The sequence below is a fragment of the Pongo abelii genome, chromosome 2 (assembly GCF_028885655.2).
Source record: "Pongo abelii isolate AG06213 chromosome 2, NHGRI_mPonAbe1-v2.0_pri, whole genome shotgun sequence".
NCBI lineage: Eukaryota > Metazoa > Chordata > Mammalia > Primates > Hominidae > Pongo > Pongo abelii.
Window position 1 is genome coordinate 167,094,085 of NC_085928.1, and position 12,151 is coordinate 167,106,235.

The window sequence follows — 12,151 nt, forward strand, 5'->3', positions numbered from 1 at the left end:
TGTCTGCATTCTACCCCCACAGGTGCACAGCAGCTCCCTGAGGTACACAGAAGCTCTTGCTCACCTGGCACTTCCAGCCTTGGTATTTTCCAGTTGTCGGGTAAGGAGTTTAGCAATGGCGGTGAAGCTGTTGCTCATGCGGAAGATGTCTCTGCTCTGAGGGCCCAAGATTGAGGAGAAGGTGTCGGTGATGCTTTTAATCTCCAGCAGGAGAATATGGTGAAATGAATGCTCCATGTTGGCCAGTTGGCTCACCAGGTATGTCAGGCAGCTCCTGGCTCTCTCCTGCCAAAAACAATGAAGAAAATAGGCTTATCTTTTAAAAGAAAATCATCCAGGCACGGTGGTCATGCCTGTAATCCCAGCACTTTGGGAGGCTGAGGTGGGTGGATGGCTTGGAACTCCTGATCGAGAACGGGAGTTTGCAACCAGCCTGGGCAACATGGTAAAACCCCGTCTCAACTTAAAAATACAAAAAACTAGCTGGGCACAGTGGCACACACGTGTAACCCCAGCTACTTGAGAGGCTGAGGCACGAGAATCGCTTGAACGCAGGAGGCAGACGGTGCAGTGAGCCAAGATCTTGCCACTGTACTCCAGCCTGGGAGACAGAGGGAGACTCGGTCTCAGAAAAAAAATAATAATAATAAATAGAAAAGAAAAAATCACAGTCCCATGAGCAGCAGATGATAATTCTATAGGGAGCTGACTCAGGGAGCTAGCTCAAGTTGAATAATCAGTTTCATTCATAGTTCCTCCGAATCTGCTTCTTTGAGATTTTTAATTTATTCCTGATTTCCAGGACAGACTAATATGCAAACATACTCATTAATCTATCTTTCCAGGTCAAAACCTCTCAACCATCATAAATGATGAGACCCCACACATGCACCTCTCACAACTATGTGAGCTGCTAACTCCACCTGCATGGGGCAGGTACGGTCCATGGTCTCAAAGTGAGCCTTGACCCTGGCACACTCAACCCATCTGTCTGTCAGGTGATGGCTGCATATTCCACTAGTGTGCTAGGTTGATTTCCTTGCTGCAGGTTTTCTCGCTGACTTGTCAACTTTAAGCATCTTTCAGTGTATTACAGTTTTTATATGCTTGGCCGATGGAGTAGATTATATTATCTAGGTTTAACCAAGCTAACTTTCACAAGTCATCTAAGTTCTTCAAAGAACAGAAGATTAAGGACAACATGAATAATGTAGGCATAAGCAAATAATAAAATGGCTTAGCTGACACATCTCTTATACCTATTAAAACTCCTCATTAGCCATATTTTGAGGCAATGTGATCTAATCTGACATGACTGGAAGTTAGCCAAAAAATTCAATATTCAAAATTATTGAAAAGGTTATTTGAAATGTAGATTTGTGCCCAATAGAAATAATGATATACCATTAATAAATAACAATTTAAAATATGGCTTATTTCACCTTTAACTTTTCTTTTAAAATCTTATTTTTGTGTATGTCTAAAATTTTTTCTTGTTAGTGTAGTGGAACATATGTATAAATATAAATAAATATATACTGGAGGTTGCTGCTCACAATCCTTCTAACCAATTGGTGCACAGATCTAGATTACTCTCCTCATTAGGAATTCTTATTTACCCTTTGTGCTAGCATTTGAAGCCTTAATTTCCTTCAAGGTGCAACTCTTCCATGCAGCTGTCTCCAGTGACTCCTTCTGTGTAAATTTTTACTGCATTATAGACTCTTTAAAAATCTTAATTTTCTTTTATTTTAGTATCTTTTTGAGACAGAGTTTCACTCTGTTGACCAGGCTGGAGTGCAGAGGTGTGATCATGGCTCACTGCAGCCTTGACCTCCTGGGCTCAAGCTATCCTGCTGCCTCAGTCTCCTATGTAGGTGCACCACAGGTGTGTGCCACCACACTCAGCTATTTTTTATTTTTTATTTTTTTTGTAGAGACAGGGTCTCACCGTGTTGCCCAGGCTGGTATTGAACTCCTAGGCTCAAGTAATCCTCCTGTCTCAGCCTCCCAAAATGCTAGGATTACAGGCGTGAGCCAACGTGTCCAGCCAAAATTCTTTTTAGTACTTAATTGCATTTGATCATTTGCTTACTCATGCTTTTATTTAATCACCAAATAGGTATGGCATGCCTATAATATGTTTTTACTAGACTCTAGATAACAAAGGTGGATGAAAGGATGCCCTTGCTTTTAAAGAACACACAATCCCCCTCACCTTTTATTTATAATTTCCTAATGGTTACATGTGCTAGTCAAGTCTTCTAAAGGAGCTACTTCTCATTCATCAATCATCAACCTGGCACTAAATTGAGCCTGTGGATTCTACACCTGGTGTGTGTGTCTCAATTTACTGATTTAAGAAAACCTTATATATCAAAATACGACCTTATAAATAAAGTATGTTGTTACAAAGGAATTCTGTGCTTTACAATAAATATTTAATACAGAACAAATTTAAGTAATGAAGTTCCCTCATTTTTGGTACTTGATTTTCAAAGATTCCATGTACAATTGCACTGGAACACATCTCTTGGGGGAAATGGGGTACTTCTGCCATCAAGCCCTTATTTATTTTTTAAACCCCACTAGGGCCCAGTGTCCTGTATGGGTATGTGAGACAGAGGCTTGTGCTTTCATGAGCTGGACAGCTAGTTGAAGCTAAAGACATCTATTCATCAAAGAATAATGTTAGATGAATGAAAATAAAAGATCACTGGAATATGTTCCTGGAGACCCTGTTTCATATTTTGGCTCATACAATTGCCAGGTTGCAGAACAATACTTAAATGCTCTTGGATCCAACAGTTTTTTTTTTTTGCAACATAGACTCATTTATTAATTCAAAGGCTCCATGTGTGAATTCATGATATGTAATGCATCAAGGGACATTTTCTATTCCTGATTTAAAGGTAAAAGCTGGATGGAGGGGGTCCCTACCATATGCCAGACCCCCTTCTAGAAGTCAGGAACATATCACTGAGGAAAAAGCACAAAAATTCCTGCCACAATAATGAGGCAGACAGACAATAAACAAAATACCTAGTAAAATGTATAGTGTGTTAGATGGAGAAACGTGCCTCAAAGGAAAACGAAGCGGAAGTGGGAGCCAATGGTAAATAGTGTACTTAGGACACATCTCAGAGAGAAGGCGACATTTGAATTTGGCAAGGTTTCAGACTCTAAACTCAACATTCTCAGTAACCTTAGAAAACAATTACCATAAATTTATCCTGCTTGATATAGGGTGGTAGGAAGATACAGGAACTGAATTTTATATACTGTTTGTCCTACTAAGATGTAATTTAAAATTTGAGGTAACTTCCTTACTTTCAGAAATAGAGTTTTCATTAGAATTTTTAAAAACCATTTCACAAACATTTCATTTGCTTATGCAATAAATGTCCCCATGGTTTCATTAAGAATCCTTCTCACTATAAAAATTTGCAAGCCCCTTCTTTAAAGCGTGTGTCTTTTAAAAGGTGAAGGTCATTGTGTGGGTATTTGCTGAAATGAACATAATTCTGAATGATCGCTGGCAGCCAAACTGAGCTGAAGGGAAAATTAATCACAGTGCAGAACAGGAAAAATTATAACTGCTCTGGAACTAAAGTATGAAACCAAGCCAACCTCACATCATTTGTTCTGAAACCTTGGAGCACATCCATGTACCTCACAGGGGTAACAGATGTGATTTTGGATTAGAAAGTGTGATATTAGGGCAGGAAGGGGGTTAGGAGATTCTGATTTCTTTCTCAGCTTCATGATATTTTGTCTCTGGGGGCTAGTGACTGGATTTTCCTGCTTTCAGTCACCCCATTGAGGGGTAGGGTCAGCACCTGTAAGCCTTAATTGTGGGTCTGACCTTATCCCTGCTGACACAAATTCATTGTTTATTATTATTATTATTTTTAAAATTTTAATTTTAATAATATTTTATTTAACTCAATATATCCAAAATATTACCATATCAGTATGTGATCAATATAAAACTTTTTTTGTTTGTTTTTGTATTAAACACAAATAGCTGACCCAGAGAAGGCACTTACTCTAAGCACGAAGCATATTCTATACTCTTTTTAGGTATTTATTCATGTAATCCTCCAAATAATGCTATAAGTACTAGAATCATTGTCACTTTAAGAAGGAGGAAACTGAAGCACAGATAGGAGACTAACTTGCTCAAGGCCACATATGCCCTCCCTGTTTCTACATCTAGACCCTCACTTGCTATACTGCCAGCTCCTCCCATCAAAAACAAAAAAACAAAAAAACAAAAACTAAATGACCTATGCACATATTTTTCCACTCCTTTTTCCTATATCTCATTCATCATCAGAGTTATGTGGTCTTTTTTGTTAACTATTTTTAATTTAGCTATATAAATATTATAAATACTCTGTATATACAAAATAGATCAGCAATTCTCAAATCTTTTGGTTTTAGGACCCCTTTACACTCTTGAAAATGATCAAAGATCCCAGAGTTTTTGTTATCTGGTTTATATCTATTGATATTGGCCATATTGGAAGTTAAAATAGGCAATTTTTAAAATGTATATTTTCATAAAAAATCACATTTTCCGAAACAAAAAATTTAGTGAGAAGACTGGCATTCCTCTATATTTTTGCAAATTTCTTTAGTAACTGCTTAATAGATGACATCTATATTCTCATATGTTTCTGTATTTGATCTGTTAAATCTGGCCTCATAAAGATATGAAGTTAGAAAAGGGAAGACTATTTTCAAAATAGCCTTGATAATTGTGAATATTCTTCTTGGACACTACACCAAAACTCAACAAGTAGTTTCTCAAAGGTTAGTTGCGATATGTGACTTTAACTTTGTATCCTATTACATTAAATCCACTGGTCTATCTTGCACTTTGATTAAATCTTTTACCTATGCATGACTTTGAAATATTAAGCATTAGTCATTTGGAAAAATATGGGTTTACTGTGTTAGGCATATCTTCCAAAGGTTGATGCATTTCATTATATAATATAAAAAACATTGCATTCACTATTTTCACCACTGATCTCATCAGAAGTCTTTTAAGTATTGGGAAACTTTCGAGTTTACAGTGGCAGATATAGATTTTCCAAAACTCCAGTTTTCATTTGCAAGCTCAAATTGTATCACTGGCAACAAATACTAGTATCAATAGTTTTGCTTGAAATGAAAGGCTCACTTCATTCATTTTCTGGATAATGTCTACCAAATAGCCCCAAACAAATAATCGTAGATTGTTCATTAGTTGTTATTTCAAGTGAAAACTGTTTCACAAAGAAAAAAGTGGTTAGTTTGGCAGACAGGCAAATAACACAAGGGTTTTTTTTCTTAAGATAACCACTGAATTTCTGTATTTCAATCAGCAGCATAAGTGCCAAGCAAATGCATCGTTCCCGTTTAGCCAGAGAGAAACTTAAGAACATGTGTACTCAGGATTGAGATTTAGTAAAATTAATAATTTCTACTGCTTCATCAGGTTAATTCAGTGGTTTCCAGGGGGAGGGTGTGGGGAAAAGAAAGGGAGAGGAGTGATTTTTTTCCTCCCCAGAGGGCATTTGGAGAATGTCTGGAGACATTTTTGTCACGACTAGGAGAATGGGAGGGCTAGTGGTATCTGGTGGGTAGAGGCCAAATACCCCACAATGCACAAGACAACCACACAACCAAGAGTTGTTTGGTCCAAAATGTCAATATTGCCAAGGCTGAGAAACACTGACTTAGGAAAAACTGGCTTTTTTTTTTCTTGTCCTGCAAACGTGTGGTGGTAAAGAATATGACTACGAGTACAGTGTGGTGCCACTGTCTTGTCTTGGTTTGTGCCTAGACACTTGCAGTTTTAACCACCATTGCTTTGTTCTATTAATGCAAATGTCAAAACAGTGAAAATGGTAAATAATGTCTTAGTATTATTGTAAAAATAGCTTTGACCTTACAGATTCCCTGAAAAGGTCTTGGTGTCCATGGACCATGCTGTGTATTGATGAACTAGGATCAGGAGTCAAATAAATATTTTCTCTAAAGGAACAGACAGTAAATATTTCCAATTTAGTGGGTCAGATGGTCTCTTGTTGTGGGAAAAGAGCTAAAAGCAATAAGTAAATGAGTGGATGTGGCTGGATTTGGCCCACAGGCAGTAATTTGTTGACCCCTGAACTAGATTATATGTTTGCAAAATTGCATTGGCCATTTTTTTCACTTTTTATTATTTTGTTTTTTTAATACTACTACTCCAGTTTCATAAAGCTACTCTGTTATCCTTTGTCCGAAAAACAGAATACAAGTCAGAAAATGGCCAAACATGAAAATGTAGGGGTCTGGATAATAACAATAGTTTCCATTCACTAAGCGTCCACTGTATGTCTGGTACTTGACATATGCATTTTAACTTAATCTGCACAATGACCTTGCAAAATGAGTATCTAGATGAGGATACTGATGTCAAGAGGGATAGTAACTTCACTAAAGTTGCACAGGTATAATATAGCTATAAGTGGCAGAGCCAATATTAAATCAAGATTCATCTGATTCCAGAGTTTGAATGTTTCCACATCACTAGGGCTGATAAAAACCATTTAGGGCAGCTCTGTAGGCTGCAGCCCTCCTTTCTGTACTCCACCTGTGGTAGACATCACCAGCTGATGATAGCATTCTTTCTTCCCTGCTGAACACAGAAGTTTCCTGATGTTCTTTTTCAGTGCCGTCCTCCTTGTGAGTGGTTCTCAGCACTGGCTGCACATTAGATTCGCCTGGAAAGCTGTTAAAACTATTCTAATGCCAAGTAAATCTCTCCTGCTTCCCAATTCCTATTCAATTTTATTGAAATGGGTGGAGCTCAGGCATAGGAATTTTTAAACCCCTTGGATGATTCAGATGTGCAGCCAAAGGAGAATCACTGGTCTATGTGGAGTCCTAAATCTCTGAAAATTTGAGAATTTGCTGATGTAGGAAATGTGGATTTGGCCCTATAACCCATATTTTTCTCTCCTCTGTCTTTTATCACTTTACAAATGTAAAAAAATAATAATACATTAGTTGCCTGAATGAAAATATTGCATTTCCCGGGCATTTGTATTTTACACCATTTGATTTAAACACAATCTTTCTTCATAGTTCAACTCTTTGAAGTCTCTACACACATCAAAGATACACTTGCAAGGGCCATTATAAATGTAAAGCAAATGAGTTTTTTGTTAATGTTCTCACGATGGAACTTTGCCAGAGTGACCCCAGGCTTTTCTTAGGAGCCTTCAAAAGCTTGAGTATGGGGCCAGTGATGCTTAACTGCCTGGGGGCGTATTTATTCCACGAGAGTCTCTTTCTTAATTGAAGAGGCTTAGCTCCAGACCAAGAGTTGAAGGGTTTGTACTGGACTCTCCTCTCACCCCAGTGCTTCTTTGGCTGTGAGAAACTCTGGTATTAGGGGAACAATTCTTTGCCCCAAGATTTTCCCAGTTTTAGCACTGCAAGCCTCTTGCCTCTTGTCCTGGGAAACTCCTTAATCATGGGCAAATCAGGACAGTTGACCACCCTCCTCTGGAGAATGTAGGCAGGTAGAAAATTCAACTCAGAGGACTCTGTTCAATAGACTCATATTGCAGGTGAATATGATGATATATAACTCTATATACTTCCCTATACAGATACAGTTGGCCCTCCATATTGGAGGGTTCTACATCCACAGATTCAACCAACTGCAGGTCAAAATATTTGGAAAAAATAGAAAACAATATAACAATAAAAATAATACAAATAGAAACATAGAATAACAACTATTTACATAGCATTTACATTGTATTATGTATTATAAGTAATCTAGAGATGATTTAAAGCACACAGGAAGATGTGCATAGGTTGTATGCAAGTCCTACGCCACTTTATATAAGTGATTTGAGTATCCTTGGATTTTGGTATCCACGGGGGTTCTGGAACCAATTTTCCTCAGATATTGAGGGATGACTATATATAATATGTTGATTCTTGTTATTTGGGAATAACAAGTAGCTACGTTCCATAAAATTACAACCCTGAATTAGACAATACTGAAGTATTGCTTCTAGAGGAAATTCAGGGTTAGTTTCCTGAAAGCCTCTGGTCACATTTTTGTTAACTGATTCATACATAACATTGTTTTATGTGTGTTTCTGTTTAAAGCTATTTAATATATACTATTGATTCATTAAATTTGAACCCATGGCCAACAGCAATGTAATTTATGCCTGAACAAAACTTATCCAACACATGTATTTTCTCCATAAGACATATCACAGTCTTCTTGTGCTTAGGAACACTAGAGAGCACTTTAGTACTACACTTGGGGGACACTTTAAACAGTGAAATCACCAAAAACAAAAAAAAAAGCATGAAGATAAGAAAAATGTGGCAATAAAGAGGCCATGAAAAGAATAGATACTTGTTTACAGTATGCGAGCTGAACCAAGACAACAGGGCATCACCTTGTTCAACCTCAGTTGGGGACAACTGAAGTTTTTTGCTACTCTGTGCACATCTGTGAATGACTTTGTAACCTCAAATCAATACTATAGTGCTTTCAAAGACATTTTTAGCAAGTAGGTAAATTTGAAAAGATAAAATCACAGAGCTGGATGGATGGATAGATAAATAGATGGATAGGTAAGTAGATAGATAGATAGATAGATAGATAGATAGATAGATAGATAGAAATGCGTAGATAGATAGACCAATCCATTGATGGATTTCAGATCTTTGTGGATCTTCTGTAAAAGGAAAAAGACTTTCCAAAGCATTAGGGGATGAATTTCTATGAAACCATTGCAGTCATGCCCAGAGAGATGCAAGATCAGCTTTACTGAGGTCAGCTGAAATTTTATTTGATTTTAGGTCTTCAGCATATTTTCCAGTTTATCTTCCCTTCTACTTGGCTACCATGGGCAGATTTTTTATTGCCTTTGCACTAATTGGGCTTTTCTTTCATTAGCAAATTACTAATCATCCTAATCCATGTGAGCATTGTTTTCCATCCACATATTAATTATTCTCTCCATTACATATTGTTTTGTAAATGTGACCTGACTCAGGTGTGCAGATTGAAGACTGGGGACAGTCATTTGCTTTTCACTTGCAACCCGGTTGTTTACAGAAGAATATGAAAAGTGTGGGTAGCACTGGCATATGCTGAAATACTTTTACTTTCTTGGTTCTCCCAATAAAAGACAAAAAAAGTTTGAACAATGTAATTTTTAAAAAGAAAAGATCCATTTGGTTTGGGACAATGAGTTAGGGTTACAATTATAATTTCCAATCCCATAGAATGAGAATCCAATCCCAATCTCAAAGAATGAGAATTGTAATTTTAAGAAAGTCAAAGGAGGAACTTTTCTACTAATCCTTTTTCAAATGGATCCTGATGTGCTTGGTAAGACATTTATTAAGTAGTGTTAACTGGAGATATTGAAACTTGTTTTATTTTTGGAGTTGGTTATGAATTGGTTATTTGTGACCATTTTTTAAAAAACACCTCATTTTGTTTTGTTTTGTTTTCTAAGATGGCAGATTAGAGGATTTTCAGAGTGCCTCAGCCATTTGGAAATAGCAAGATAGTACATAAAGATCAGCTCTGTGAGCTTTAATTCAAGAAGGAAAATGGGACTCCACCAGAATCATGAAGGATACCCCAGAACCTGGAGAGGAAAATGCTGGAATACAGCCCCCATGACAGCATCTGGCTGATAAAAGTGAGTGAAGCCCTAGTGATAGTGGCAGGAGACAGACAAATTCCTAGGCAGAAAGGGGTAGTTACCTAGTGAAACCCAAGCTAAAAACAGCCTGAAGCCTGAAAACTGGGCTGCCAGTTCCGGGTGGAGTCCACAACCAGAGTGAGAACTTCCTCGATACCTTTTAGCAAATCAAATGGTGATTTTTCCAGGCCCACTCATAGACCAATCAGCATTCACTCCCTTATTTGGAGCCCATAAGAACCCCGGACTCAGCCACACATTGAGACTACCCACTTTTGGGTATGGGCTACCCACTTTGGGTCCCCCTCTCATGTGAAGAGGTGTTCTGTCACTCATTAAAACTCTCCTCTGCCCTGCTCACTCTCAAGGTGTCTGCCTAATCTCATTCTTCTTGGATGTGGGACAAAAACCCAAAACCACCTAACGACAAGTGCAAAAGGAGCTGTAACACTGTAACCCTCCTGGCCTCTGCCAGTGCCAGGTGGCCACCCCATGTGACAGAAACCAATGGCAGGGCCTGGTCAGTTCAGCAGCCATGGGCTGGAGCAGGGCAGCAGAACTGAATGAGCTATAATATGAACAAGCTGAAACATGTTTCTGGCCAGCCCACTAAGCTGTGGGTGGTGACATGTTTCCATTTGCCAGACGAGGGGAAAAGAGCTGCAACCCTTCTGGAGGCCCAGACCTCAGGACTCCCTGAGCCAGAGCTGTGACACGCTGTAACACCCCCTTGGGGCTCCATGGTTGCTGGCATCTCCAAGTTTTGGGGCACCACCACATTCCTCTTGTCCAGATGCCAGCGCCCAAAGTGGAAGCTGCTTGAGGCATGCCTGGTCCAGCCACAGCCTTGCATGGAGCTTGCAACTCTGCTGATGCCTGGAGCTGCCTGCCATAGCACCTGGTGCACCTGGCTTGCTGCAGCCAGATCTTGTACTCTCTCACTCACACAACCCTTGCTGTTCCACACCTGGCTCACCCGTGGTGGGCATGGGGTCTGGGCCAGTAGTGTGAGCCAAGCACAGCCTGCCAGGCTGAGTGGGCAGAGCCAGCCCAATGGTCACAAGCAAAACTTGGGCAGAGGTGCCACTGGCCATAGAGGTTTCCATCTGGCAAAGCAGCACCAAAAGAATCCTGTGTCATCAGTACATGAGAGAGGCAGAGAGCCTCCTTTGTGACTCACCTTTCCACTGGGGATCCAAGCCACCCAAGCTGAGGGAGAGCAGTTTGTTTCTTTCAAGCCCTAGAGCTAACTTCGGGAGAGGCTCTTGGAGATATTCTGAAGGAAAGACAATGGGAAAAACTGCACTTTCCCAGACCTGGGACTGATGGCGGGATGCCATTTTTAATACAGGTACATATAAAGTCAGCCATTACCAGTGGCATGGCTGCACGAGACTGTGCAGTCCAAAGACTCAGGTCAGAGTCTTTGGGAAATATGGGATTATGTAAAGTGACATACCAATCAGACATTCCTGATAAAGGAGGAGAAAAAGTAAAACACCTGGAAAATATATCTGAGGGAATAATTCACAAAAACTGTCCTAATCTTGCTAGAGAGGTAGGCATCTACACATAAGAAATCCAGAGAACACCTGTGAGATACCATACAAAATGAAGATCACTAAGGAATGTAACTAGCAGATTGTCCAAAGTCAGTGCTAAAGAAAAAAATCTTAAAGGCAGCTAGAGAAAAAGGGCAGGTCACATACAAAGGCAATCCCATCAGGCTAACAGACTTCTTAACAGAAACAAGCAAGGAGAGATTGGGGGCCTATTTTAGCACTCTTAAAGAAAAGAAATTTCAACCAAGAATTTCATATCCCACCATACTAAAGCTTCATAAATGAAGGAGAAATAAAATATTGTCCAGACAAGGAAGGTGTAAGAGAATTTGTTAACACTAGATCAGCCTTAGAAGAGATCCTTAAGGGAGTTCTAAACATGAAACGAAAGAACGATACCTGCTAAATAATAAAACAAAAACACACTTAAGTACATAGCCTGCAACCACACAATAGAAACTACAAAGCAACCAGCTAACAACTTCATGATAGTATCAAAACCTCATATATCAATATCAACCTTGAATGTAAATGGTTGTATTAGTCCATTTTCACAATCATGGCAGAAGGAGCAAGTCATGTCTTACATGGATGGCAGCAGGCAAAGAGAGAGCACGTATGTAGGGGAATTCCTCTTTTTAAAACCATCAGATCTCATAAGACTTATTCACTATCACGAGAACAGCATGGGAAAGATATGCCCCCATGAGTCAATTACCTCCCACCAGGTCCCTCCCACAACACGTGGGAATTCAATATAAGATTTCAGTGGTGACATCGCCAAACTATATCAATAGTCTACATCAGGGGTGTACAATCATTTGGCTTTCCTGGGCCATGTCGGAAGAAGAAGAATTGTCT

At 39.1% G+C, this 12,151-nt stretch overlaps 1 protein-coding gene across 13 annotated transcripts in view; it reads right to left on the bottom strand.

Annotated features, from left to right (window-relative positions):
- The window catches only part of VEPH1 (ventricular zone expressed PH domain containing 1), a 315,043-nt gene that overhangs the window by 145,855 nt on the left and 157,037 nt on the right, over nt 1–12,151 (bottom strand). For all 13 annotated transcript variants that reach the window (XR_008523995.2, XM_054552900.2, XM_024245018.3 and 10 more), the window contains one exon: nt 65–285. Coding sequence is in view for 12 of the 13 variants with exons in the window: in XM_054552900.2 (XP_054408875.1) it covers nt 65–285 (221 nt within the window). In the remaining variant the exon portion in view is untranslated. The remainder of the gene's footprint in view (nt 1–64; nt 286–12,151) is intronic.